General features: G+C 35.3%; 3 protein-coding genes across 4 annotated transcripts in view; 1 reads left to right on the top strand and 2 right to left on the bottom strand.

Annotated features, from left to right (window-relative positions):
* The window catches only part of LOC111055412 (valine--tRNA ligase), a 51,235-nt gene extending 50,652 nt beyond the window's left edge, over positions 1 to 583 (bottom strand). The window contains exon 1 of the mRNA XM_039431336.1: positions 331 to 583. Within this exon, the coding sequence (XP_039287270.1) occupies positions 331 to 468 (138 nt within the window). The 5' untranslated portion in view covers positions 469 to 583. The remainder of the gene's footprint in view (positions 1 to 330) is intronic.
* A 3,927-nt stretch (positions 584 to 4,510) lies between these two features.
* On the bottom strand, positions 4,511 to 14,070 carry LOC111059339 (U6 snRNA-associated Sm-like protein LSm2). Its single transcript, XM_022346984.2, has 4 exons — positions 13,620 to 14,070; positions 11,713 to 11,780; positions 10,569 to 10,659; positions 4,511 to 4,748 (listed from the first exon to the last, which is right to left on the bottom strand). Exons 1-4 carry the CDS (start codon positions 13,620 to 13,622, stop codon positions 4,623 to 4,625), a joined length of 288 nt encoding a protein of 95 aa, XP_022202676.1. The 5' UTR covers positions 13,623 to 14,070; the 3' UTR covers positions 4,511 to 4,622.
* On the top strand, positions 14,056 to 27,260 carry LOC111059342 (eukaryotic translation initiation factor 2 subunit 2). 2 transcript variants are annotated; one of them, XM_039430029.1, is made up of 7 exons: positions 14,056 to 14,261; positions 16,547 to 16,718; positions 17,774 to 17,937; positions 19,804 to 19,921; positions 21,015 to 21,047; positions 22,175 to 22,379; positions 26,894 to 27,260. In XM_039430029.1, the coding sequence occupies exons 1-7, from the start codon at positions 14,244 to 14,246 to the stop codon at positions 27,243 to 27,245; spliced, it is 1,062 nt and encodes a 353-aa protein (XP_039285963.1). In that variant the 5' UTR covers positions 14,056 to 14,243; the 3' UTR covers positions 27,246 to 27,260. The 2 variants fall into 2 exon arrangements, with proteins under 2 accessions (XP_039285963.1, XP_039285964.1); XM_039430030.1 differs by lacking the exon at positions 21,015 to 21,047.
* The last annotated feature ends 587 nt before the right edge of the window (positions 27,261 to 27,847 follow it).

The following is a 27,847-nucleotide window of genomic DNA, read 5'->3' as shown; positions in this document are numbered from 1 at the left end:
AACTAAAAGTTCTGATTTACACACATCTTCTGATTTACTATAAACAGTTCAGTTTCAAAAGATTAAAATTGCCGTGGTTTTATAAAAACCAAGCTTTTTCTTGTTCAACTAGATCAAACCATCTAGAATTTCTAAAACAATTATTGTTTACGTTACTACATAACCTCACTGAAAATAACTCAAGAACTTTGGAGCAGAATATAAAGCAGAAGAAACTTTGAATAGCTTTGGGAGCTTCTAAAATAATTTACCAAATTGAGAATATGAATTTCCAAGTACGCCAATTATTACCGATCATACTTAAACTCACGGAATATGTATTGAACTTACCTCAACTTTCTCTTTATTTTGATCGGCAGGTTGAACATTTTTCTCCTGCTTCTGCTTGAACTTTTCTAGCTTGGCTAACTTTTTTGCTTCTTTTTCAAGTTGTTTTGGTGTTTTTTGAACAGGTTCATTGCTTTCCATTGTAAATCTTCTGTAAACACTTGAACGGTACCAGAACGGCACATGTAAGTAAAAAGTGAAAGAACAAAAAGAAAGGAGATAACGTCACTCAACCTCAAAACCTTTCGACATAACCTACAAAAATCTGAAACAGCTGCATTTGCAACTGCCTTTTAAATAATATGGATTCGTTTCGATTTAAACGGCCTTAAAAGGTTGCCGGAATTCCAACACCCATAAAAAGTGCCACACCTATGGTGGTCGAAAAATTTCTCTGCATGAAACGTTCACAGCTTTAGCAGTTGCTCGAAACAGTTAAGTTTTGACATGCTATAGTGAGGTCCACTTTATTATTGCGGTGGAAAAAGATAGGAGAAAAACGTTGCCGATCCTCTGTCTTGTCAATGCCTTTTATAGACGATAGCTGATACAGGGGCTGCACTTTAGTATATGGGCCGCGGAATCTAGCATTGAGACCTACATAGATCGATAGAGGAGATCAAGACGAGATCAACCATGTATAACATTGTTGTTGATTTCCAAGGATTAGCTGAAAAAACATGGCGGAAAGTTCAAAATTTTTATATCAAATTTTATTTTAATAATTTTTTTATGGCTACAATATTTTTAAAACTAGTGCTATCTTATGTAAAATTTGACGAGGAATCCAATGAAACTAATTTCAGGATCCTTACTTCAGTACCTAGTTTTTGAGATATTGCAAAAAATGTGCGAAAAAGTGCAAATTTTTGGTTTAAAAGAGGTGAACCTGTTTGCATGGTGATTGATAGGTATTTTAAACTATCGGATTTAGTAGAATGATCAATTCTAAAGAAAAAATGTCCAGTCACTTGATTACCTAAACTCGAAATTGTTCGAGATATTTGGGCAAATAAAAATTTTTTGCTACCTAGGGAGAACTTAGGTTAGAAAAAGCTTAGATTGGGGAAAGCTTAGGTTAGGAGGAGCTTGGATCAGGAAAATATTAGGTTAGGGGAATCTTAGGTTAGGAAAAGCTTAGATCAGGGGAAGCTTAGGTTAGAAGGAGCTAGGGTCAGGAAAAGCTTAGGTTAGGGAAATCTTAGTTCAGGAAAAGCTTATATTACGGTGAAAGCTTAGGTTGGGAAAAGCTTAGATTAGGAAAAGCTGAGGTTAGGAAAAGCTCAGGTTGGGAAAAAGCTAAGGTTGGGAAAAGCTTAGGTTAGGGGAAGCTTGGCCTGAGAAAAGCTTAGGTCAGGGAAAGATGGGTTAGGAAAACTTGCATTAGAAAGAGCTCAACTTAGGAAAAGCTTTGGCTAGGAAAAAGCTTAGGTTAGGAAAAGCTTAGATTAGAAAAAGCTAAGGTTGGGGAAAGCATGGGTTAGGAAAAGCTTAGGTTAGGGGAAGCTGGGTCTGGGGAAAGCTTGGGTTAGGAAAAGTTTGGATTAGAAAAAGCTTAAGTTAGGAGAAGCTTAGGTTAGGGGAAGCTGGGTCTAAGAAAAGCTTAGGTTGACGAAAGCTTGAGTTAGGAAAACATAGATGAGGAAAAGCTTAGGTTGGGAAAAAGTTGAGGTTGGGAAAAGCTTGGGTTAGGTAAAGCTTAGGTTAGGGGAAGCTGGTTTTGGGAAAAGCTTAGGTTGGGGAAAACTTGGGTTAGGGAAAGCTCAGATTAGAAAAAGTTTACGTTAGGAAAAGCTTAGGTTAGAGAAGGCTGGGTCTGGAATAAACTTAGGTTAGGAAAAGCTTAGGTTAGGTAAAGCTTAGATTAGTAAAAGCTTAGGTTAGGACAAGCTTAGGTTCGGGGAAGCTGGGTCTGAGAAAAGCTTAGGTTGGGGGAGCTTGGGTTAGTAAAACTTAGATTAGAAAAAGCTTAGGTTAGGAAAAGCTTAGGTTAGGAAAAAGCTTAGGTTGGGAAAAGCTTAGATTAGGAGAAGCTAAGGTTGGGGAAAGCATAGGTTAGGGAAGAGCTCAGGTTAGGATAAGCTTAGGTTAGGGGAAGCTGGGTCTGGGGAAAGCTTGGGTTAGGAAAAGTTTGGATTAGAAAAAGCTTAAGTTAGGAGAAGCTTAGGTTAGGGGAAGCTGGGTCTAAGAAAAGCTTAGGTTGACAAAAGCTTGGGTTAGGAAAACGTGGATAAGGAAAAGCTTAGGTTGGGAAAAGCTTGGGTTAGGTAAAGCTTAGGTTAGGGGAAGCTGGGTTTGGGAAAAGCTTAGGTTGCGGAAAGCTTGGGTTAGGAAAAGCTCAGATTAGAAAAAGTTTAGGTTAGGAAAAGCTTAGGTTAGAGAAGGCTGGGTCTGGAATAAACTTAGGTTAGGAAAAGCTTAGTTTAGGTAAAGCTTAGATTAGTAAAAGCTTAGGTTAGGAAAAGCTTAGGTTCGGGGAAGCTGGGTCTGAGAAAAGCTTAGGTTGGGGGAGCTTGGGTTGGTAAAATTTAGATTAGAAAAAGCTTAGGTTAGGAAAAGCTTAGGTTAGAAAAAAGCTTAAGTTAGGAAAAGCTTAGGTTAGGAAAAGGTTAGGTTAGGAAAAGCTTATATTGGGAAAAATCTAAGGTTAGGAAAAGCTAAGATTGGGAAAAGCTTAGGTTAGGAAAAACTTAGGTTAGGGGAAGCTACGTTTGAGAAAAGCTCAGGTTAGGGGAAGCTTAGGTTAGGAAAAGCTTAGATTAGGAAAAATCTAAGGTTAGGAAAAAAGGTAAGATTGGGAAAAGCTTAGGTTAGGGAAAGCTGGGGTTAGGAAAAGCTTACATTGGGAAAAAGCGTAGGTTAGGAAAAGCTTGATTTGATTCATTATTTTCACAATCTTTTAAAGCTTCTGAATTGCATTGGAAGCTGAATAAAATGTGATCCTCAATATTGGTCTGCACTATGCCTATGCAAACATATTGAACTCTTCTAAAGCTAAAATACTACATTTTCTTGTATTTTTTCCAAATATCTTAATAATCTATAGAATTTTCTAACCTCAAATCTATTTTAATGAATTCCCTGCAAAAATCCCAATGAGATTTAGCCAATTTAGTAGTCACTAAAAGTAGTAAAAAAATTAAATTTGAGAATTGAAGAGTATTGAGTGTGCAATTTTTTTTATTTTCCCAAATATCTCGAACAATTTTGAGTTTAGGCTATCAAGTGACTGGACATTTTTTCTTTAGAATTTATCATTCTACTAAATCCAATAGTTTAAAATACCTATTAATCATCATGAAAACAAGTTAACCTTTTTTAAAGCCAAAAATTTGCATTTTTCTGCACATTTTTTGCAATATCTCAAAAACTACTGAAGTTACGAACCTGAAATTAGTTTCATTGGATTCCTCGTCAAATTTTACATAAGATTGCACTAGTTTTAAACATATTTTAGCCATTAAAAAATTATTATAAATAAAAATTGATATAAAAAATTTGAACTTTCCGCCATGTTTTTTCAGCTAATCCTTGGAAATCGACAACAATGTTATACATGGTTGATCTCGTCTTGATCTCCTCTATCGATCTATGTAGGTCTCAATGCTAGATTCCGCGGCCCATAAACTAAAGTGCCCCCAGGTTTATTGATGTAATATTAACTGTTAATTATTGTTTAAAATAATCATTTATATTTTATTAAGCAAGATATTATTCCTCAATAATTTCATAGTGAATTTTCATAATTAAGATGAAAGATTTTGTTAATTAATTATCAATTCAACATTGTTAAAATACGATATGGCAACAGAGCAAAGCGAGAAAGAGATAGCGCTATCCGCTTTGTTGAATGATAGACAAGGATAGCAAAACCATTGCCAATCCAACACTGCCATTATAACGTGGACCTAACTATAGTAATTATATTTTCACTTGCTTTGTTGTGTACGAATCCTCCTTTATACTATACTATAGGCTATTATACTATATTCATTATACCAATAACACGTTATCTGTTCATATAAGCTCAGGCTCACAGCAAGTAAACTATATGGCCGCGTGTCCAGACCTCTTACTATATACGTGTACAGACCTTTGTTAAACTACTTACGAACGAAAAGAACATCAAACTGTTTATGGAACAGGCTACAGTTGACAAAGTTGACAAACTCATGAACAGATATTTATCAAAAGAATCAAATAATTATTTTATTGATATTGATTGTACAACTTATTATAAATTAATGGTTATTGATTAATGGAGTGTGGTTGACAGTTTAAAAATAAGTTATGATCTATCTGGTGGCGGCCATTGCTTCTTTTCTGGCCGCATCCTGTAGCAGTTGTGTGTCCACCTCATCGGCGGGTAGCTGGACGTACCGAACCACTGATCCTCGAATGAAACAATTCTTCACTGATAACTGTTGACAAAACAAACGAAAACTGCGGTTAATTGAAGAATTCAATTGAGAAAATAGTGAGTTGATCACACAAACACTTCTAATTTATGTAAACTAGTTGTGAGTACTTACCAAAAATCAATTATTTTACATAATATGGTGTCTCCACACAGAGAGCGGTCAGATGTTCCAAGTTGCACGTTTTTGGTAGCTGAAGTTCATTATTGAACGAGATAATTAAATTGAATTAAGTAATTGCCTTTATTAAGGGAGGAATTATCAACTTGAGATCCCGTAATCAGCACGTAGTGTGAATGTACCTTTACTATAACAATTTCTTAGCCATGTAATATATAGTGAGCCGGAACAAACATCATCAAACTTTGTTATTAAAAAGTTGTAGTTGTCAAATTATATTACAGTCCATTTAGTTCTTCTTTATTTCTTCTTTCTTCTTTACAGCTTCTTGTATACATTGTTTATAACTTATACTTTTCCAGTGTTCTTCATTGGGTTGCATCAATGCTCACGAGGTGTATCATTACCTCTCAGTAATTTTTCTATAATGATCAAACTCATTATCATTCAATAATTAACTATTCAAGGATTCAGTATTCAAGAATTACTTTATCCTTCTCAAACCACAAAAATTTTATTCTAAATAAAGAACAGACTCCTCTCCACACACAGGCTTAAGCCTTCGTGGACGAGATGCATGTTAATTTTTCTTTTCTTTTCACTTTAGTATCATTAAGGATTATTATGTCTTTATTGTATAATACTTATTCTGATCATGTGCGATAGATTACAACCTACAAGTGTACATGTTGATCCATTTGAAATTGTACTAGCTGTGAAGTATATTCAATTGTGTATTTATTTCATGCAATAAATGAATCTGAATTTGAATTAGGACTCTAGGTCCTCTCTGCCACACAACCGAGAGAGAGCGAGACAGAGTATTCGAAGTAATACTTTTTTTGCTCATATTTTTTCTCTCTTTTTTCCTGCCTTTTTCTCCATTTCTTCCCTTTTCCACTCCTCTTCACCCTTCATTCCTTTCTTTTATACCCTCTACCTGCCTATTACATGGGAAACCATAGTTGGCTACGTATTTTTCCTCATTTTTTTTTCTTTTCAGCACACACCACCATGAAGCCTGTTTTTTTATTTTATTAGAAACTTATTTTTGATTGTAATTTTTGGTATTTTGATTTCTTTTATGTATTTTGTGTTGAATTGAATAAAATTATTGATTGATTAAATACGCTTGTATTTGACGCTTATAATATTATTGAATTGATACTAAAGCTACAGATACTAGCTCTCTCTCTCTCTCTCTCTCTCTCTCTCTCTCTCTCACTCTCTCTCTGTGATAGCATCTTGTTTTTTCATCTCATCTTTAATCGAAAAATCGAACTAGAACGCTTGTATTTATGACCGCCACCATTTTGTTCAGAAAGAACAGAAACAGCAAAATGGAGATACCTTTTCTCCATGGTGGCCCACCAAGATGGGAGAATGCAGGCTATCTGTAGGCTACTCCAGATGGCGTATACCATGAGTAGGCTGAAGCCTGATTCTTCTATGAGAACTTACTCTTGGATAACGCTGGGCAGTTCAGCGGGTATTCATCAGGTGTTGAGAGTGTCGGGGACCCATGACAGTGCCAAGCGTTTCCTATATTGCTATATTACAGTGGCGGTTCCAGGGTAAAATGCTTAGTACAGCCCAAATAATGTGATCAAAACTCACCATCTATGTTATTTCTTGTAGACCAAATCCAGTTTTGAATGAAAAAGACTAAGAAATTGTCAAAAAACCACTGATTTATTGATAATTAGAAAGACCGGTTTCGGTTATTACACCATTGTCAATCTCTGATAAACTAAAACTAAATACAAGAGCAGCAGAATCAAACCCTGTCACATGACCAGTGGCGTGATCGTCTTTTCAGACTCTCATTGGTCAGGAAGCTCTTTTCCCCCGGCCTCCTAATTTTCAGCGACCCGGTGCAGCTTCAAGAAGACCTGGGAGAAGCAGTTATTCGTTGAACGGGTTCGTGTACGGCTGCGTTCCGAGCGGCCCTTCTAATAGTGGTGTACTAGAGGGTGGAATAGGACATACTAATAAGCCAGACAAAGAAAGTTGATTTTGTCAATGTCTTGGTTTCGAGTATTGATTTCCATTGATATATGATCCATTATTTCAAAATATAGCAATTTCAACTTCTGTTTGTACTCTTCTTTTGAGCTCACACTTCTCTTCAGATTCACTTCTGATTTTTTTTTCAGCTAGCCGAAGTAACATTCAAAGCTGGTTTCATTCCTTTTTTCAATCATGATTTTCTTTGTTGAATCCACTTGTTTCGCACAAAAATTAATGTCCAAGTTCTTTTTCTGTAACACTTTGAATAAAATATCACAGACATGAAAAATATCATTGAAAACGTGTGACAGGAATGTGAAAATGAAAGAATTGAAGTCTTTCAATAGCCCCCTTGCCTGCTGAATAGCTAAAATGTCACATGTTGGGTCATCTATAATGTTTTGGAAGATTTCTTTGAACCCATCCCAGTTTTCGACAACTTTTAACACTTTGCCATGTGATAAAAGATTACCATCTTGTGTCAATACCCGATGGTATGCGTTTCATGATGACTGAGTCAGCAATGTACGTTCTTTTAGCTGACATATGAAAAAATGATGGCACAGAACATATTGTGGAAAAAAATACTCCACATTCTTTGACGCAGCTGATACCCTGTTTTAAAACTAGATACAACCTATGTGCAAGGCAGTGTATAATAATTGCATGAGGTGCAGATTCCTTAACTTTCGCCTGAAGTCCACGTAAATGTCCACACATAACACTTGTACCATCATAGCATTGTGCTATTAGTTTTTGTGGGTATGAAAACTTCCTTATTGTAGAGTCCAGTAGTGTAAATAAAGCATCAGCTCTTCTGTCTGAACTAACATAAAAAAATCCTAAAAACCACTTCACCTTTCTCAGTCACTTTACCTTTTTTTGATACAAATCTCAGTATAACGGAACACTGCGATGTTTGTGTGATGTCTGTGGTGTCAACCACTTGAACAAAAAAAAATTACACTTCATGATTTCATTTTCAACAGTATCTCGTAGATGATCAGGAATAATGGATAACAGTTCATTTTGGATGGTCTTTGAATCACCACTGAATACATTTTTTATTTTCTCATAATGTTGTCTTGTTTCAAATGGACTTGTTTGGAGTAATAAATTTAAAAGTTCTTTGAAATTGCCTTTATTTATGGACTCACTTGATTCGTCGTGGCCTCGAAATGCTATCACTATCACTATCCTGTTCAGTCTAACATTTTCATTGAATCTAGAAATGAATAGACGATAATTTTCATTCAATGCATTCGAAATAGTGTTCATATTTTTTCTAAGATTTTTCAAACCAATAGCATTCTTGATATGTTCTGTAGAACCTTCATGCTTCTGGAATGATCGCTTAGCACTTGTTAAATTATCGAAGCCCGAAAAATTCCATGTTCCTTGCTTCACTCCAACAAGCAGACAGTCCCAACAAAAAGTTTATTTAGGTATGAGCTCCCACATAACCACGAGTTACACTTATACCAAATTAATTGAAAATTACTTCGGTGAGAACCACTTTCATCAGCCGATTTTTGTGCCACAAGAATTGGTTGTGGTCTTTCGGAGGCTAACAAATCTTTCTTGTCCTCTTCTTTCCACTTGCAGAAAGGAGTTTCTATCAGTGATAGCACTAAGTCATGTTTAGGTTCCATGATTACGTTGATCATTAAAGCATATTTACTACTAACTCACTTTAAATCACAATAATTATTTACCGTATCACTTCCAAACCGTAAAAGAATTCACGCGCGTTTTCAAAACAATCGTAACATAACCTCAACTAAGAAGTGAAGCGTGGACGCAAGCATGGAGTGGGGACTGTAGAAGCAGAGAAAAAATAGAGTACCGTATGTGTCTTGGGGAGCTCGCTAGTTTTAACCACTCTACTAGCTCAACACATGCTTAGACCCAGGGCAGCCAAGATCCCCTCTTCAAGAATCGGGCAGTACCTTGCCTGTGACTCATCATTTCTAGTCGCACTGAAGCTACGTAGCGTGAAAGCCGTTGTCATGGCAACCGAGCAGTAGGTGCTGCCTGCAAGTCAATTTTGGAATTGGGCAGTACCTGGCATATTATACTATGCGTAGTCAACTTTCAAAATAACTCAACACTTCAAGCATTTGTAGTGATCCTAATAAACAATTTTTTTATCGAATATAGGTTCTACACTATATTCACACTCAATTAACAGATAAAATCCATCTTGGAATCGAAAATAACAGCTCATATTTTCCTATTCATCAGATACCTTAATGAAGCAATTTTATTACTATTTTCTAAGAACATTTGGTACGCCCGGCTGTACCTGGAGTCCCAAAATAGCCGCTATCATATCCAATCTATACTAGGGACGCACGACAGTGTTTAATGCCCCTGCATGGTTAATAATAATATCCTTTAACCTAGCGCCGCAGTGCAGGATGGTTTCTCACAGCTTGGCGTTGTTGTCATTTGAGATGGGTGTCTGGCTTGGAAGTGTTTCGGCCGCATTGCAGGATGACTGTTAACGGTTGTCGAAAGATCAAGAGCTCGGTTTTTTCGTTATTTTTCGTGATAGAGAAATTCTGATTGCAGATTCGTTCTCAGCGACCCCAAGTTTAGCCTGAAGGCTCAGAATGTCAACAATATTTTTGAATAATTAAAAATCATCATGAAAAGTCATTAATATGGTAGTACACCACGTTTCTGGAAACTTTTTACTGGTGACTGGAGTTATCATTGATTATAGGTAGCACAAAAATCAAAATAATCATGAGAAAGAAAACTGCTGATGAACGCGAATAAGACCGCCTCTCCATTGTTCTATTGTCTCGGCTGCTTAGCTGAGCCTGGCTGGAGGGATCAAATAACCGACTGGATTGATCTTTAGGCGGAACTTCGCCGACCATTGCTGGGTGGAAGATGTTACTGCGGCCGCTCGCATTCCCACCAACGCTACTATTATTTGCTGTCTAAGCGCCTAGTCCGAGTCAGAAAAGCATCCAGCCTGCACTGCGGAGCTAGGTTTATTTCTGCATGGTTGACACTCAGCTCAGGAATTGAGAGTCCCACACAAGGTGGGCTTAGTTTGAAAAGCTCATATCTGTGCGTAAATGCATTCAGTCCTAATAAATTTGGTCAAAGAAAACTTATAAGTTTGTTTTATTCTATGATATAGTGTACTGGTATAGAAAAAAAGACCGCAAAACTCGGTACGCCTGACTGCTAACTGTATTCATACACCTATAATATTATTATAAATGTTGCTTGAAGTTGAATTTATGGTTTAAATAAGTTTGAATTATGCAGTGCATCTTGGATTCTACTTGTGCACTGAGTTTTCAATCTTCAAAACATACAATTTAGGCTCAACTCACACTTACGCGACTCAGGTCGAGAAGAGATTCGACTCTAGTCGAGAGCATGTGTTTTCAAATGGTGACGTCGCGGAGACTAGAATCGACTGGTCTGAGTGTCACCATCTCATGAGTGTCTCGACTAGAGTCGAGTCTCTTCTCGACCTGAGTCGCTTAAGTTTGAGTCGAGCCTAAAATTTCGCAATAAAAAACAAAGGATAAGTAGTTACTGTACACTCAAGCTGTCCTTTACAATATTTATATATTATTTATTGTTCAATTTTAAAGCAACTTTAATGTGTGGAAACAACTGAATTCAAACTTGAATATTGAGTGAAACTGAGTAAAATTTACTAACCATGTGAGGGTATTTGTCAGGATCTGTCACGCTGATGTCGGTTAGTTTTATATTTAGATATTGATCCACTGAATGAAGAGTGCCACAAATACTGAAAAAGAAGATATTTAATGTGAGAGAGTAGATTGGAAGAATTAACAAATTATTGTGAAATTAATGAAAGTTATCTGAATGAACGATGAATCACATACAAAGGATTAAATCGTTTAACAGAATGATTTTGGAACTGGGAGAGTGATGTTGGATTCCCACACAACAGTAAAAATATAATTATCAGGATTTCTAATGGGACTATTCCCACTGAGCCCGGCCGAGCAAGTATGAATAATACCATTGGAACGTATGGGAATTATATTTTCACTGTTCACTATCACTGTTGTATGCGAATCCAGCTTATACAGTACTTTTTTGTTCGTTTTACTACATAAAAAATCTATTCTATAGTATTTGTGAATACTGGCCTCAAATCCTTATAATATATTTATTTTATTCATTCAATCATTCAGAATTATACAACTTATAGAAAAGTACCACAGGCTAACTTACGCCCAAAACGGTTCCAATTCTAATTTACAACAGTCCAAATGTAGCTAGAGTTATGTAGGTTATGTAGTCACTTCAAAATTCTTCAATTACACACTCAATTTACAATCCATACACATTATATAGGCCTAAGTATTACCTTACCCGTGCACAGGATTTTGCCGTGAAGGTAATTGTGTTCTTATTTAAGTTGGACGTTTCAATTTTAATATATCTTGATTTGTGAAAGCCTTAAAAGAGTTTGATTGATATTAATACTTCGGCCAGTAGTGAATCCAAGGGGGGTCTCTCCTTGGATATACAATTCACACTACATAGAATAATGCTTAAAATATTGGAAAAATTAAGTAAGCTACACATGAAATATTAGATTTCAGGAGGTAAACCGTTGATTTTTATAGCCCTTCCCCCCCCCCTTTGACTCAATTCTGGAATCGCCACTTACTGATGCTGTAACATTGGACCAACTTACATGCGGTTTGCTCAGAGCAAATTCCAGTAATCTAATATGTACAGGCTTTACTTGTGTCTCTATGTAAAATAGTGAATTTGCTAAAAAGGAACCGTTAAGTTATTAATGAGCAAAACATGAGTCACTCACCTAAGATCATTCTTCAACTCAACGACTACGTCCTTGCCGACGAGCGATTTGAAGAAAGAGTAAAACAACTGAAAAAGAGAGGAGAATAAAGATTACTATAAAACACTTGTGATTGGCGTACAAACATAATATGAAATAAAACAATATAAAAACTTTTAGTACCCTTTTATTAAAAACTTTGAAATATGTTAAGACTAGTTTCGACCATAGATCATTTAATAAAAGGGTATTAAAAGTTTTTATTTAAATCAAGTAGCTCATATAAGCGAAGTGATTTTATGAAACATATGAAAGTATAACTTCCTGCACACAGAGGCATTGTAGGCGCTATTAGTGACAAAACACAAATACACGGTAAAATAAGACACTGCATATTGCAAGGATGTGCTACCGTACTGATTCAAAAAAGAGCTCTGAAAATAATAACGTTCTCCAATCATTTGGAACACTGCAGGCCGATGTTCAAGAAACTTCAGATAATGACTGTTTACAGCCAATATATTTTCGTTGCTTTGGTGCATGTGAAGAAGAATCATGAACAAATGAAAGGAAGAAATGAGGTCCACAACTACAATACACGGTCAGCAGGGAACCTGGAAATTCCACGAACACAACATATTCTGGTTTATACATGAATTTACAATAAATTACAGTATAGCTTCATCGTGTGAACACGATTGACAAGTAATCAGAAGAGCTTCCAGATAGCGGCATTGAAGATCTTCAACAAACTTCCCACCGATGTTCAGGAAATGGAACTTAAGAGATTCGAGAAAGCCCTGAAAACCCAATTTCTTAAGCGGCCCTTGTACTCGCTCAATGAACTGGACGAAGAGACGCCTTTTCCTGCCAGATGACCCGGCTGGATCCACGACTACGACGCGGTCTATCTGGCACCCCCAGTCAACGACCCAGACATCAAGTATCAAGTAATTAAGTAAGTAAGCAGCATCCAAACACTTTTTATTTGACGTTGACCATGCATTGTTGAAAAGGCAATTTCTATTTTCTCCTCACATGGCAATAAACGAAATGTTGGTAGCCGGTCCGGTCCAGATCTAGTTGTCGCCACTATAATCCCTGTGTAAAGGGGTTTCTACAAAGCAAGTATAGGCGGCAGCCGATCACGAAGATACCAGATGCTTTACAGAAAAGGCCAAAGTTGCATTCGAGACCGTGGCGGGTGGTCATGTAAGTTTTTCTGTTTTCTAAAAACTGGAGGAGCTCAGAGTGGATGCTGTCTTAAACGCAGCAGTCCCTCAAATAATATCTCAGCTTATAATATGCTTGTGCTTCAACTCACTTTATAAAAGCCTATACTATTTTTGTGAAAATGGTAATTTATAGAATATCTAAAGGTGCAATTCTTTAGCGGCTTGAGCGAAGTGTCTCGGGACGCAAAGTTAGAGCTGCCGCGGCTAGAGCAAATAACCTGAAAAAATGTATTAGATTCGACGACTCATTGGATTCTTATGTTGTAAGAACGTTATAGAGGCAGATGAATTGAAAGTGTAGGCTAATAGGCCTATATAGCTTTTACAAATTCATATCTGATAAATGATCAAATCTAATGTATTTGTAGGTTATTTGCTCTAGCCCAGGCACCTCAAACCTTGCGTCTCTAGACGCCGTCGAGGAATTGTATCTCTATAATAACGCGTTGTATTAATCAACACATAAAGCTACTTCCTAGATTCTTTAGTTTATGCACTAATAAAATATATTGTTCTGTGGTAAATATAATCAATATTCTAAAAACTAAACAGTTATCTTGGAAACGTCCCGGCGCCAAAGATTCCTATCACAAAAATAAATAATATAAAAATTAGAAGGCCTAAGCATCGCGGCACCGGCACCCATTAACTATATCAGGTATTTTATCATAAATAAGAATATACACAGCTTACCATGTTAGATATTCAATACGAGAACTTGTAAAAATCTAAAAATGTTTATATTTTTGTATAAAATAACCTCACTAAGATAACCTAAAAATTCGAATTCGAAAACGAAATGCTATTTTCTATCTCTCTCGCACAACACACTCCATTTCAGCATTTTAGTTATTGAGTTATCACTCATAATTTATTGATTTTTTGAAGAAAATACACATAAATAAATTTTTAAAATGTAAATTGTGTGAATCAGTTCTTATGTTGAAAATTTTCATTCAAAGTATTTTCCAAGAAGTCGAAGTTTCAAGGATTCTTGAACTCTTTCGAATTTTATGTTTGGGAAAATGTTAAATTCTTTCTTATTATTGTTTTGAAAGTTATTTTGTAAAGTTAACTTTTATTATGTGAAACATTCCACGCATTTCGGAAAAAGTGAAACAAGTTGGTATTCCTGTTTCGCATGTGTGTGTAGTGGAATAGGTGCTGGCAGAAAAGTTGGCTGATGCAATAGTTTTTGGTGAACTGAACTTTCATTTGTATTGTGAATTAATGTATATTTTGAATTATTTATGATATTTTTTAGTTTCAATTGAAGTGTTTCAATCCGGTCTACATCTAGCTTCCATTTAAAACAAAATGACTGAAGAAGAATCGGTAAGTCCAAGTGTACATTTTTGCCCATTCGTGATCAAATTATTTTTCCAGCTGCTGAATAATTTATTTATCATATTGTAATAATTTTTATTGATTCCAATGTTTTTCCCACTATCGTGTACAAAATCCAAAGGTATTTAGAATTCGGTGTTCTCTAAAAAAGTTTTATTTTTAAAGTTATTCAATATTGTCGTTCACACGTGTTTGCTCCACTTTTTGTATTTTAAAACATTATTAATAAAATGCATCAATGCTATTTTTCTATTAACTGCATATTTATAATGTTTCTGATACATTAGAAAAGCTTTCCAACATGAACTTTGATTGTAAAGCAACTAGAAATGAAGACTAATCTAGGTTATCTAGGACAATAAAGTAGTGTCGTTACTGAATTTTTTATCCTTCAATTATTAATAATGATGTCTATCTTATTCTTACTCATTTTACTAGATTGAATTATTCCTTTTTCTGAAAAAATCAGCACAAAGAAAAACAGTTGTACTGTTTTTTTTTATATTTTCGGCAATATATGAAAGGTCTTTTTCACATTTACCAATTTTCAGACGGCATTCAAATTTTTCGACTGTAATTGGCCGTATTTACACCTACTAAATTCAAATTTAAATTTATTTTATTGTTATGAACATTGATACAATTTATAACATAAAATTATAGTCATAAAATACAAATCATAATAGGCTAATATATAAAACTAATATTTCTCAACAAAACGAAAGGATATAAAGCTCTCCGATTGGCTGATTCTTGATAACCAAATCAATCAACTGATCTGATATGAGAGCTTTCTGTCGGCGAGAAATTGGCAAGTGTGAACACGGAGATTGGCTGAAACCGTATCCAGCTGTTGATGAGAATTAGAGCAGCTTGTAGATCATAGTAATGTCCACTAGCTATCACGGAATTATAAATACCATGTACATTTGATTTTTAAACGTTTCCAATTCTGTGTTCCCGGAACTTAGCAGTTAGTAGATGCTACATAATTATGTGCAGGTTGCTCAAGTGTTGGACGAAAATCGGTAGGCCAAAATGTAAAAGCGGCCATCGGGTCAAGGTAGAAGTGTTTACTACTTTGTAAAAACAGCAACTTTTAGCAGATAATATTGATCAAATAAAACCTGTCATACAGATTTATGCTACTCACCGTTCAGTCTTTGAATTTCTGAAAAAGTCAGGATTTGAAAGATTGTAATTATAATTAAGTCCATCACGTGAGACACAAAGTAGACACACAAGGACACGTTTAGACGGGTCGCCGCCAATCTGTCGCCAACTAAGCTTCTCGCAGCTTTGACCATAGGCGTCAGCCGATCTCTGGAAAAAAATACCATTGCCGTCAACTAGTCTCCCCGACAGCTGATCCCCTACTAGAATGAAGGAGCTTGGTTGTCGGCGACAACCAAGCTCCCCGCGAGCTGATCCCCTGCTAAGCATTGAAACAACCAGCTTGAAGCGGGCGGGGAAGTGGTACAATCACTAGTGCAGACACTGTTTCACACATCCTATGAATTCGATTATTAGAATAAAAGCTTGTATATGTTGTCACTTCTATCACGGCAAACATTAAATTCCATTTAAACGGATCTATCTAGTACATCATATCACTCAACAGGGTATTTTGAACTTGCCTGACTCGCTTGTTGTTTTGAAATGTAGCTCTTGGATAAGAACATATGAACCTATACCTAAACTGAACCTCTTTGTGAAGTTCAAACTATTGGTTTTTGAAAAATGTGATATAATTCATCAAAAAGCAATGAATGAATGACTGGGAAAACCAGACGTGATTTGAGGACTGTTCCAAAATGCATTGAGTAAGTGCATGAAATATATGTCAGTTTACTCGCGAAAACTCCAGCACTCAAACGTGAGCGTGCGAGGAGCTTGGTTGTCGGGTTCGGTGACGACAACCAAGCTCCTTGCTCGCTGGCGTCAACTAGTCTCCCCGACAGCCATGCCCCTACTGGTTAAGAGGGGATTGGTTGTTGGGACCGTAGTCGACAACCAAGCTCCTCGCACGCTTACGACAACCAAGCTCTCCGTCAGCCAAGCTCCTCTCTCAGTAGCTCGGTGACGCCGTCAACCAATCCCCTCGAAAGTGGTTTTAAAAGGAGCTCAGCTGACGCGTTCCCGTTTGGACCCAATAACCAGTTACCTCCTTACCCATCAGGCTCTCTCATTACCTTTTCACCCTTACCTCATTACTACACTTCACTGTCCTTCAGCTTCCAATATAAATTTTGTGTTGTGCTTTGGTCTTCCAGATCTTTGATCCGACTTCCCGCAAGAAGAAGAAGAAAAAGAAGGTGTTCGACCTTGACGCGGGTCTGTCAGATGGCGGGGAACGGGAGGGGGGAGAAGCTACCGACTCTCAGGCCACCGATAAAGAGAATCAGGAGCCAGCCAGGAATCAAGAGAACGACATGGACCTCGATGGTAAATCTATAACATTTTGTAAAATGATATAATTTTTCATTCGTAAAATGTGATATAGGAAATTCCTTCACGATATTTGGAATAACAAGGGACAACCAGCAAAGTGACCTTTTACGCTAGCCTTCAAGTTTCCAGTCTAATTATTCATTGGTCCGTAAAAATAAAATGTTGAAACAAATGGTTAGAGCTGTCGCGGCCAGTGCTTCTTAAATCGATGAAATTCGATGACTCATGGATTTTTATGTTTTTATGATCGTTTTGACGGCAGATGAATTAGAATTGTTGGCTACTATATTGCTTTTACGAGTCATATCTAATGAATCATCGAATCCAATGAATTTGTAGGTCATGTGCTCTAGCCGTGGCGGCTCTAACCACGCGTCTCGAGTCGTCGCTAAGGAATTGCACCTTGAGCGTAAAAGATAAGGATTTTGTCTGAAACTACTTCTATTAGAGTATTGAATCATTAAATGCTTGGAATGATCACTATTTACAGGCCTGATACCTTCAATACTGTTGTATGATGTAGAAAACAAATTCGTGTTTTTATTTTTAAAGTAGTAATAAATCCCAAACTTTGTGTGATTCTATCACCTATAACCGGATGACATGCTTTTTTATAACTTACATTAAGGCTAATGACTGTGTTTAAAAATTGCAATTACAATATGATTAAAATTACAATCACAATCAAAATGTAATAATTACAGCCTTCTCGACCTCTGTCAGGCATAGAGGTAATTATATTTATTGTTCTATGATATTTGTTATACTATATTAAGTTTGGAACCTTATTAGGCCTATATAGCCAAGTTACTGCACTTTATTAAGCTACCAAACTCTAATTGTATATCATCATTGTGAAAAACCACTAACGAATTTTAATTATATTTATTGTTCTATAAAACTATGTATTTATTATACTACCTATATTGAGTTTGGTAGCTTATTATATAGCTACTGCACTTTATTAAGCTATTAAACTCTAATTGTATCTCATCATTGTGAAAAACCACTAACGAATTTTAATTTTCTTCTTTTTTTTTTGTTAACAGAGAACAGCCTGGACCTAGAGAGTTTTGGAAAGAAGAAGAAAAAGAAGAAGACGAAATTCAATTTGGACGAATTGGACAGCGCTCTTCCAGATGCGGGTGGCAAGACTCTCGAGGGTGGAATTGGCAACGATGCCGGTGAAGGTGCTGAGGATGGAGCTGTCGAGGTAAGCCATGTTGCCACTTTTCTTCATTTCTTTCCGTATCAAATATTGATACAGTATCAAGTTGTTTATTACTCCTGTATCACAGTATTACTTCAGTATGGAGCTGTCGAGGCACTCTTTCAAGCCATGTTGTCACTTTTCTTCATTTCTTTCCGTGTCAAATATTGATACAGCATCAAGTAGGTTATTGTTATTACTCCGGTGTCACAGTTTTACTTCAGTATGTCGAGGTACTCTTTCAAGCCATGTTGCCTCTTATCTTCATTTGTTTCCGTAACAAATCCTATTACAATATCAAGTTGGTTATTACTCAGTATCTTATACTGAAACCTTATTCTTATTCAAGATAGGAGAACAGTTATTCCATTCTGAATTAAAACTGTGCTGGCTCAAAGTACTTCTATTTTTCCAGGCAATTTTCTGTTACAGCCTTTATTTTATCATAGATGTGTTATTTCATTGTGAATCATAACAGTATGTTATATTTTTCACCTTAGTTTGGAGTACAGTGTTGCCGGTTTTCATAGAATCCAGAATGCCTGTGAGCTAATTGTTTGAGAGGAAGAGAAATAAGATAAACTAGGCATTTTTTTATATAATCAGCATAAAAACGGCAACAGTGTTCTCCTATTGTTATATTGAGATAATATTGGAGACAAAGCTCCATGCTGCGAACTAAGGTTTGCACGGACTACAGTTCAATGTACTTCTATTTTTCAGGCATTTTTCGGTTACAGAATTTACCGATTAGCCGATTTCATACAGTATCAAAGATTTAGGATCAGATTTAGAACTGTTATTGTTGTTTTATGTTATAAAATAACGGACCAAACTGTGAATGACAATGTTTTGTGGAATAAAAATGAAAATTCCTGTAGTCGGTTCTGGGAACTGAGAGATGATGTAAACAAACATGCGCGCGTGAGAGTGGATCAAGACCGATTCACAGTAGCCACCCAAAATATTTGTCATAGATTGAACTCAATAAGCTCAGTACATGATTCATCTGAAGAAGCATTGTGAACTGGTATTTCCAAGACTAGCAATCATAGTCTAATTCATAGCAGATATGAGTCATCACAAACGCTAAATTTATGTTATAGTTGGCTCAACTTTTGATGTTCGAGTGAATAAAATATAATATTAGAAGAGTATTTTTATGGTTACATTTTTCTCACCTATCTACATTTAAACTGTTATATGAATTAGAATTTGAACCGTTTTGGTTCAGCTTGAGGTTGTGGAACTTTTCTGAAAGTTGTGTAGTTCTGAATAAATTATTGATTGTGAAATATGGTCGGCAGAACAGAGAATAAATTCACGGAAATATTTCATACAGGACTGATATCAATAGATTCGTTAGTTTTATAATTCTAATGAAAAATATCAAAACAACATTATTGAAAGCATTCTAAGGCATACTGAGCATTCTAATACTGAATTATACATTGATCTTGTTTAATTGAAACTTTTGCTTGGTCGACCTATTTATAGAATTTGGATTCAGTCTGAAAATGAATGCCAAATGGGGTGTTGCCAATATACTAATCATTCTCATAATATCATTAAAATTGTTTTGTAAAATATTCAATAGAAGTCTATTTTAAAAATAGTTCACGATCATCACATCCCCTTACTATTAATTTTCATAATTTAATTGTTTATTATCATTTTATGTCATTCTTTAATAAATTTATGTTGATCACTTAACATAATATTCCATGTTCAAATATAAACTTTCAACTATTCATATAATGAACTTTTTTCTCAATTCTACTTTTCTAACACCAAATCTACATTAAACATTCAGATAAATCTATGTTCTTGTATTCTAGATTCTTGAGGAATTGCTATTTTCTGTTGTAGGACAATTTCGAACTTGACATGGACTTCTCACAAAAGAAGAAGAGAAAAAAGAAGAAGAAGGACTTGGATGTGCTCGTGGCTGAAGATGAGAAAGAGAAGGCCGAGGATAAAGAAAATGGTACTTATTATACTTGAATTCATGCATTTTCAAAAACAAATTGTTTTATTCTAGTACTAATGCTCTTTAGGGATTGTAGGAGATTTTTATACTTATTCAACTTATCGATTCTGATTTTCATTCATTTAATGTACTTTGATAGACTTACTTTTACTAACCGTAGTCTACTTATATTTTATTCTTTTGCATTCTTAAGAAAATATAGCTTTTCTATTAGTTTGCTATATTTTTTACAAACTTCTATTCATCAGTAAGCATCATGTTTATTCATTTGATATCAGGACTTAATCATTTCCATAATAATGGAAATGGATTTATAATAATAATGGATTTATTCAATTTTAACTTGAGTAATTCACCAGTAACTCATTTCTTCGTTTACTTTTGCTATCGCTATCATTTCATTCTTCACAATACATGGTAGGTTCACGGTTTATGATTGTAATAAATATTTTTTTCTAGAACTATTCAATATTGTATTCAATTTTTAATACTCATACTTTTGTATTATGTTTACAAAACTTCACTAATTTGAATATTGCTGTGGGCTATGACTAACCATTGTTATAAGTGTTTTTGAATGATTCATTCTATCTTCAACTCTTAATACTTTATCCTATTTATATTTACTAATACTTCCGTCTATATGCTTGTCCTATTTCTCTCTAGGAAATACATTTCTATTAAGATTCACTATCAGATTCTAGTAGACATCTTCCTACCAATTGATTCTATTGAGTTTTACAATCTACTAACTTGATATCACTTGGAATCGAATGACTTCTAACTATACAGTATACAGATAACTACAATTGTCTTTAAATCTAATTGAAAATGTAGTAATGCTACATTGCAAGTTGAAAGCTTTCTACCAATTGATTAGTTTTCTATATTTTATTGATATTCACTATCTTCTAGCTTGATATAACTCAGAATCCAATAGCTACTAACTATACAGAGAACTGCAATTATTGTCTTGATAACTAATTAAAAATGAATAGCTCTTTAATTAACATCTCTTCCCCTGGTGTTTTGATAAATTTGTGGGTGATTGTTTGAATATTTGAATGACAATTTCTGTTTCTGTCTGCATGCTATACCGAGGTGGATAGAAATACTGAAACTGGTAAGTCTATTTGTATCTCAATATTCTCGGTGTTAACTTTTTTCTTTCGATAAATCTATCTCTGTTATTTGTCAACAGTGTTTATTTTCTATAAAATGTTCATATTTTCCAAAACGAATTTCTTCTTCATTGTTGTATATTTTCTACATACCTATTGTCATTTTCTCCTCTATTCTTTGTACAATGTTCTGAAAGTCACTGTGCCCTTGAATTATGGAAATGATATACTTGGTGTTCAGTGGCTTCCCGAACACTCTTTATAACTATATTTACATACTGGTTTTTACTGGTTTTAGGATTAATTTATATCAAGCGTTTTAATGTTTGCTATTCAAGAGTTCACTTAGCGGTATTTTTATTCTAGAATTATTTTTATTCTATCCAGTCATACTCAATTATACACATCATCTAATACCTTTTCAATTTTAATCTACTATTAGTTTGTGACAGTTCTTACTAAAATAGAATCTTATTACATTTTCCAACTTATTTACGTGGTTGTTTCAACAATAAAGTTATTTCAATATTTTGGCTCTTTGCTGTTTCGCAAACTCATGAAGTGATTAATATATTATATTTTATTTTATATTATATTTTTCTTCTTCTCAATCTGTCCATTTCACAACAGCGTATCGTAGATTTAACATTGGGAGACAATGTTAAATCTACATTTGTAGATTTAACATTCGTTTTCCAAAGACTTATTTCTAGCTACGCTACGTTTGGTGTGTAATGAATGGCCTTGAGGTATAAGTGATGAGAGAGACTATTTGAATATGAATGATTAGCTAATTGTGTGTGAGAGAGAGAGAGAGCGAAACAGAGAGCGTAGGCGTTTTTGATTGAATCAGCATAAAAATGGCAACATTGTGCTCCTATTGTTATATTGAAATGACTTTGGCCATAAGGCCCCGTGCTGTTGGTTTGCACCGATTGTAGTACCGTTTTTCTATTTACACGACACATTTCAGCGTATAATTTATAATAGGAACAATGTTGCCATTTTTATGCTGATTCAATCAAAAACGCCTACGCTCTCTGTTTCGCTCTCTCTCTCACACAATTAGCTAACATGAATTGTTTGACATTTTAGTAACTGTTTATCGATTAACCGATTTTTGGTGTAGCCGAGGACGAGAGCGTGACGTGGACGGGTACAGATCGTGACTACACCTACGACGAGCTTCTGAACCGCGTGTTTGAGATCATGCGCGACAAGAACCCCGACATGGTCGCCGGCAAGAAGCAGAAGTTCGTCATGCGGCCGCCCCAAGTCGTGCGAATCGGCACCAAGAAGACCTCGTTCGCCAACTTCACCGAAATCTGCAAAACGTACGTGAATGATTTCCTTATTTTCTGAATTTGCAAAACATAGTGAATGATTCCGTCTATTGTCAACTATAATCAACCGCACGAAAATATTCCGATGGCAATTAGAAAAGATAAGTTAACACTCACTCCCCTCTATCGCATCCATAGATGTTGGCAATCAGGCAGGTGGTGTATTACAAAAAATATTAATAGATTCTAATTTGTCTTGATTTGGACAACGTTTATCAACTCTTATTATTTGAAATGTTGCACTCATCTGTTCCAATTTCTGGATATATTCTTGCGGTTGACTATAGTTGGATTTTTTAATGATTGTCCAAGGGTGGCAACTAACGACAGGACAAGAGTGTGTTGAACATGTGTGAAGAAAGATGTTCTTCATAGATGTTGTGTCGTCATCGAAAGGCTTCGAACAACATTTTTTGAGGTTAGGTTTTTTAATCTTAGATTTTTTGTTGTTTATTTTTTCTTCGCTTCTCTATTCGAGGTTAAATTATTCCTCTATCATTATAATTTGTAATTTTCCAGTGGTTCATTATTATTGTTATTGGTTGTTTATTTAATGTTAAAAGCTGCTTTGAAACTGCTGTTTTTTGTTAAAAGCCTTTCACCTGAATGTCGTTTTCGTTCGAAGACTTATGTCTGTTCATATAGACTGTTCCTGTTGTTAGTGTCCGGCCAGGTTGACAAAGAGCAACCTGGTGATGCCACAAAAATTATGAACAACGCAACAAAAACTTGAGTTGCTCTTTCGCAAATTAATGAAATTAAACGTTCTGTTGATATTGAGGCGAAAACAACAAGAGTTACTCAAGTTTCCGTTCTGTTTTAAGCATGTTGCTTTCTGTACATGTGATCATCTTCAGTTCAAGTGTGAATATCGTGGCACCGAGCTTCGCTCGTTATTTATTTATAAACTATTGATAAACAGAACACAATTCTTTAAAATGATTGGGGAAGGACTAACAGGCACAGCCCAGAACTGTTTCTTCTCCGAATTTTGATTTATACACTATAAATAGTCCAGAAAGTAGGTTATGTTCCATACACTTGAATTCAGGTTCAATTTTCAGTTCATTTGAAAACAGAAAAGTTCTAATTTAGATTATTTACAAACCAAATTGAATAACAAAATAACACTCACTAATCACTTAAAAATTGTCAAATAATGATCAACTTTGAAAATTATACTATACTCTAGTTTAGAAGAATTATCATGTCATGTCAACAAAATGCAGATTATTTTGATCGAGTCAATAAACATTTCTAGATTTCTCGCGAGATACGGTAAGCTCATTGATTACACAGCTGATCTCCCACACAGGCACACGCATCTTCTGTTATCGACAGACGACTTCTGTTTTTCCAAGGATGAACTATCCTTTTCATGTCCTTCAGCTAGTTTTCCCAGGGATGAGACCTAGTGCAATCGAATTTTTATATCATAAACCTACTATGTTCCAAATTTCGTGAAAATCGTTAGAGCCGTTTTCGAGATCCGTTGAACATAAATAACCAGATATAAAAATATAAACACACTTGCAGAAATTGCTCGCTTAATATAATAGGATAATAATCAACACAGCCGTTTTCCTTTTTCAAATGATTTAGCATTGTGATGTTACAGTTTCTGCCTGCTAGAATGGAAGTTCGATAATTTAAGAGTGTTCGATTGAGTGATTTGTGTATTTCTGTTGGGCAGCCTCCGTCGACTGCCGAAACATCTGTTTTTTCTCTCCAAATGATATTGACAATGATTGTGTTCATGGGAGGTTGCGGTGCATGTACGGCTTCGGCGAAGTGAGCAGTAACCAGAAACCACGTGACTGGTGCACCACTACTTGCTCCCACCGAACGAAAATCGAATTCTGGTTCACCGTTTTTGGAAATTAATCGTTTACAGATTAGTGGACAAAATAATAAAGGTGTTATCAATATGAACATTTCAGCTATTATTTATTATTATTGAATCAATAATAATTATTAATTTATAATTTGAAAAAATATATATTTTTAAATTTATTATACCTACAAGCTTGTCCAAGCCAATATTATCTTTTATGTAGGTTGTAACAGACCTATGTTATCTTATCACAACAAAGCTGGAGTATTGATTAGTTCTCATAGAAGCACTAGGCTAATCATGTTTTTCCTTAAAAAGTTTTTTAAATAATTAATGATGGCTCGTGCTGTCATTAATGAAAATTTGACTACTTTTTCTATGCAATTAGTGTTAATGAATAAAACTTTTTATGGAATATTAGCAAAATGTTAATAATTAAAGTTTCTTGATTTATGTCTACTATCCAGAAATTTATCAGGATAGATCCTAGCCTAGGAATAAATCAACAAAATATAATATTCAGACTTATATATAACATAAACACATCTTAGTTTAGTAGAATGGTCGATAAAGCTAAAAATAATAAACTTTCCAGCCAATTAATAATGAATGAATTCTTGCTTTTCGACTATCCTGTAATAATTAATTCCATCAATGGAATAAAATACTTTGTACAACTCATCCTTATTTAGTCTATAGATTCTGGATGTGAATACATAACCTATCAAAACAGCAGACAACCAACGCTTTAACTCTTGACCAATAAGAAGCGTTGATCCCGGTACCGGTTTTGTGGAACATACTTTTCGAGCGGTGCAAGTGAGCATGTACGTGGTGCAAGTGAGCATGCACCACTCCACTCTGTTCCAAGATGGCGACCGGTACCTGAACTGTCAAAAGCTCCCACCGAACGCATTTTCGTGTCCTTGGTCGAAATCGTACATGTACCGCAACCTCCCATGAACACAATCAATGTGGTGTTACAGTTTTCGTCTGCTAGGATGGAAGATTGATAGTTATTTTTTGTTTAATATATCGCTACAAGAGTGTTCGATATTTATATCGATATGAGTGTTCAATGTTTATTTTTCATTTGTATATCGATATAAGGTGTTCGATATTTTCCGATATGTATATCGATATAGTCCAGGCAATGAATGCTCAAAAAGGGTATAGAGGGAAATGTTAGGAAGACAATGAAAATTTCACCCCCTACATTGAAGCTGCTCTGACAATGAAAGGGAAACTTGGAATAGTGAAATAATGCATCATTTTAAAGATTATTCAATGCTCTACAAACCTACGATAATCATAAGTTTTTTGATGCATTGTTGGAGAGTTATAAGCCCTGAAAGAGCAAAACATTGGATAAAAACCTGTCATTTTAACAGTTACACACCTTCAAGAGCGAATATCTCGGGAACTGTTGGGAATATCACAAAATTCCACTCAACAAAAAGTGTAGGGAATCTATCAAGCTTCATTTTTGAATAGTTAATTATGTTAGTTGAATCATTGTTCTTAAGATAAGAGCGTGGAAACAAAACGCTGAAAAATGCAACTTTTAAACCACCCTCATCCCTTAGTACATGAGTTAGTGATGGGGACTTTTGATATGTTCTCCTAACTATACTCAACAAAGCTGCAAAGTCAAAAATTTTGTTTAAAACATTCCCTCCAAATTCCTTTGTCAATTGGTCTGTTATTGCAAAAATGGAGATTTCACTTTCAACACTAAAGCTGCTGCAAATTCGTAAAAGTGGGAAATTATACATCAAATTGAAGAGAATTTAATGTTCTATACGTTCATAATCAACATGGATTTTTCCCATCGATTTTTAAAAAGTTACAAGAGCAAAAATAGAAACAATTGGTGGCAAACGTGTTTTTTTTTCAAAAATGTCACACATTCAAGAGCGGATATCTCCAAAACTAGAGGAGATATGAAAAAAGTGGTAGAATGAATTTTGTAGGAATTTTATGTAAACTTCAATTTGTTATATGACAGTCAAGCCCTTAGGATACATAGTTATTTAGTTTTTTGTGAGAAACCAAGAAATGGTACTTAGCAAAAACCTTTAATGGTACTTAGCACAGGGGGTAGGGGTGGAGACTTTTGATATGTTTACCTCCTTACTACCCTCAACAATTGGGGGGGGGGGGTCAAAAATTGTCTTCCCAACTTTCCCCCCTATAACCTTGTCTTGACTGGACTAATATAAGTTTTCGATATTATTTTTTTGATATTTATATCAAGGTTTTCATAAATTTGACCCCCTGAATATGATTGAATTCCCCAACTTAAGAATATTACTAAAATTAATAATTACTCCTATAATAAACTCTTTTAATAGGCCTATTTACTTTTCAGCCTTTATAATGTTACTACAAACTAAGAGGAATACAGGTTCAGTGCTGTCAAAAATTGATAGATGTAAAATAGGAATAGACCCAGTTTGTCTTTCATTATTTTTGTAGCGTACCACTTTGGTAGCGTCGGTAAAAACTGACCTTTTTTTGTTGGTTTTCAGGGCTGGCGGAATTCCGGCGACCCTATATCAATATAAGTCTTTGATATTTCTATTTTACGATTTGTATATCGATACACAAGTGTTCGATATTTCTTTTCAATTTGTCTATCGATATTTTTTATTGGATTTTTGTTTTGCAGCCTGCATCGACAGCCGAAACATCTGTTGGACTTCCTGCTGGCCGAGTTGGGCACAAGCGGCTCGGTGGACGGCAACAATCAGCTGATCATCAAGGGTCGCTTCCAGCAGAAGCAGATCGAGAACGTGCTGCGTCGCTACATCAAGGAGTACGTGACGTGTCACACGTGCCGCTCGCCTGACACCATCCTCCAGAAGGACACGCGGCTCTTCTTCCTGCAGTGCGAGACGTGCGGGTCGCGCTGCTCTGTCGCCAGCATCAAGTCTGGATTCCAGGCAAGTTACCACAAACACCATTATTGTTTCATTCAAATCATTCTTTTCCTCCTCCTCCTGTCTAAAGTGCTTACTTAACTCCCTGGAACATAATAATAAAGTGTCACTTTTTCGCTCTTGGGAGGAAAAAACAGGAAAACTCCCTAGAGCATAAAAGTGACCCCATTTAAATAACATGGGAAGCATCTCTATTTTTAAAACGTACATTTGAAATAGGTTGGAAGCTCTAAGCTCAGATGAGGAAGCATATAGAGTAGTCATTAAACCAACTAAATTCAATACCTCAACCAGACATCTCTAAATGAAGGTAGAATTGATAAGGATTCAGTTCTGTTGTTTTAACATTTTTTCAAATCACTTTCAAAAAGTTCATGTAGTACCTACTAATGTGTTTGAGACACTTCTGGTGCTATCATAGTTTACCACTATTCTGTTCCACAGTCCTATCTCTTGCAGTCGTTAACTATATCTATAATAATTATATAGATAATTATAATTATATAGAGCTGGCTTATGCACGTACGGGATAGGAAAATTATGTTTGACGCATCATCACGTCTGAACTACTGGAATAATAACTTGAAATTTTGCATATAGATTCTTTATTAACCAAGGATGGTTATAGGCTTATTTTCAATTCTTCAAAATTTCATTACGTCAAGTTTTACAACAGATCCTTG

This window comes from Nilaparvata lugens, chromosome 6 (assembly GCF_014356525.2).
Source record: "Nilaparvata lugens isolate BPH chromosome 6, ASM1435652v1, whole genome shotgun sequence".
Taxonomy (NCBI): Eukaryota; Metazoa; Arthropoda; class Insecta; order Hemiptera; family Delphacidae; genus Nilaparvata; species Nilaparvata lugens.
Note: the sequence above shows the minus strand (reverse complement) of the source record. Positions and strands in the feature narration are given on the sequence as shown.

Bases quoted from the DNA above. Each gene is read 5' to 3' on its own strand.
- LOC111059339 (XM_022346984.2), bottom strand. The intron at 10,660-11,712 runs GTGAGTGACTCA...CTTCTTTTTCAG, and splicing joins GAGTTGAAGAATGATCTTAG to TATTTGTGGCACTCTTCATT. The intron at 4,749-10,568 runs GTTAGTAAATTT...TTTTGTCAACAG, and splicing joins CTGACAAATACCCTCACATG to TTATCAGTGAAGAATTGTTT.
- LOC111059342 (XM_039430029.1), top strand. The intron at 21,048-22,174 runs GTAAGTCTATTT...TTTTTGGTGTAG, and splicing joins GGATAGAAATACTGAAACTG to CCGAGGACGAGAGCGTGACG. The intron at 22,380-26,893 runs GTACGTGAATGA...TTTGTTTTGCAG, and splicing joins TTCACCGAAATCTGCAAAAC to CCTGCATCGACAGCCGAAAC.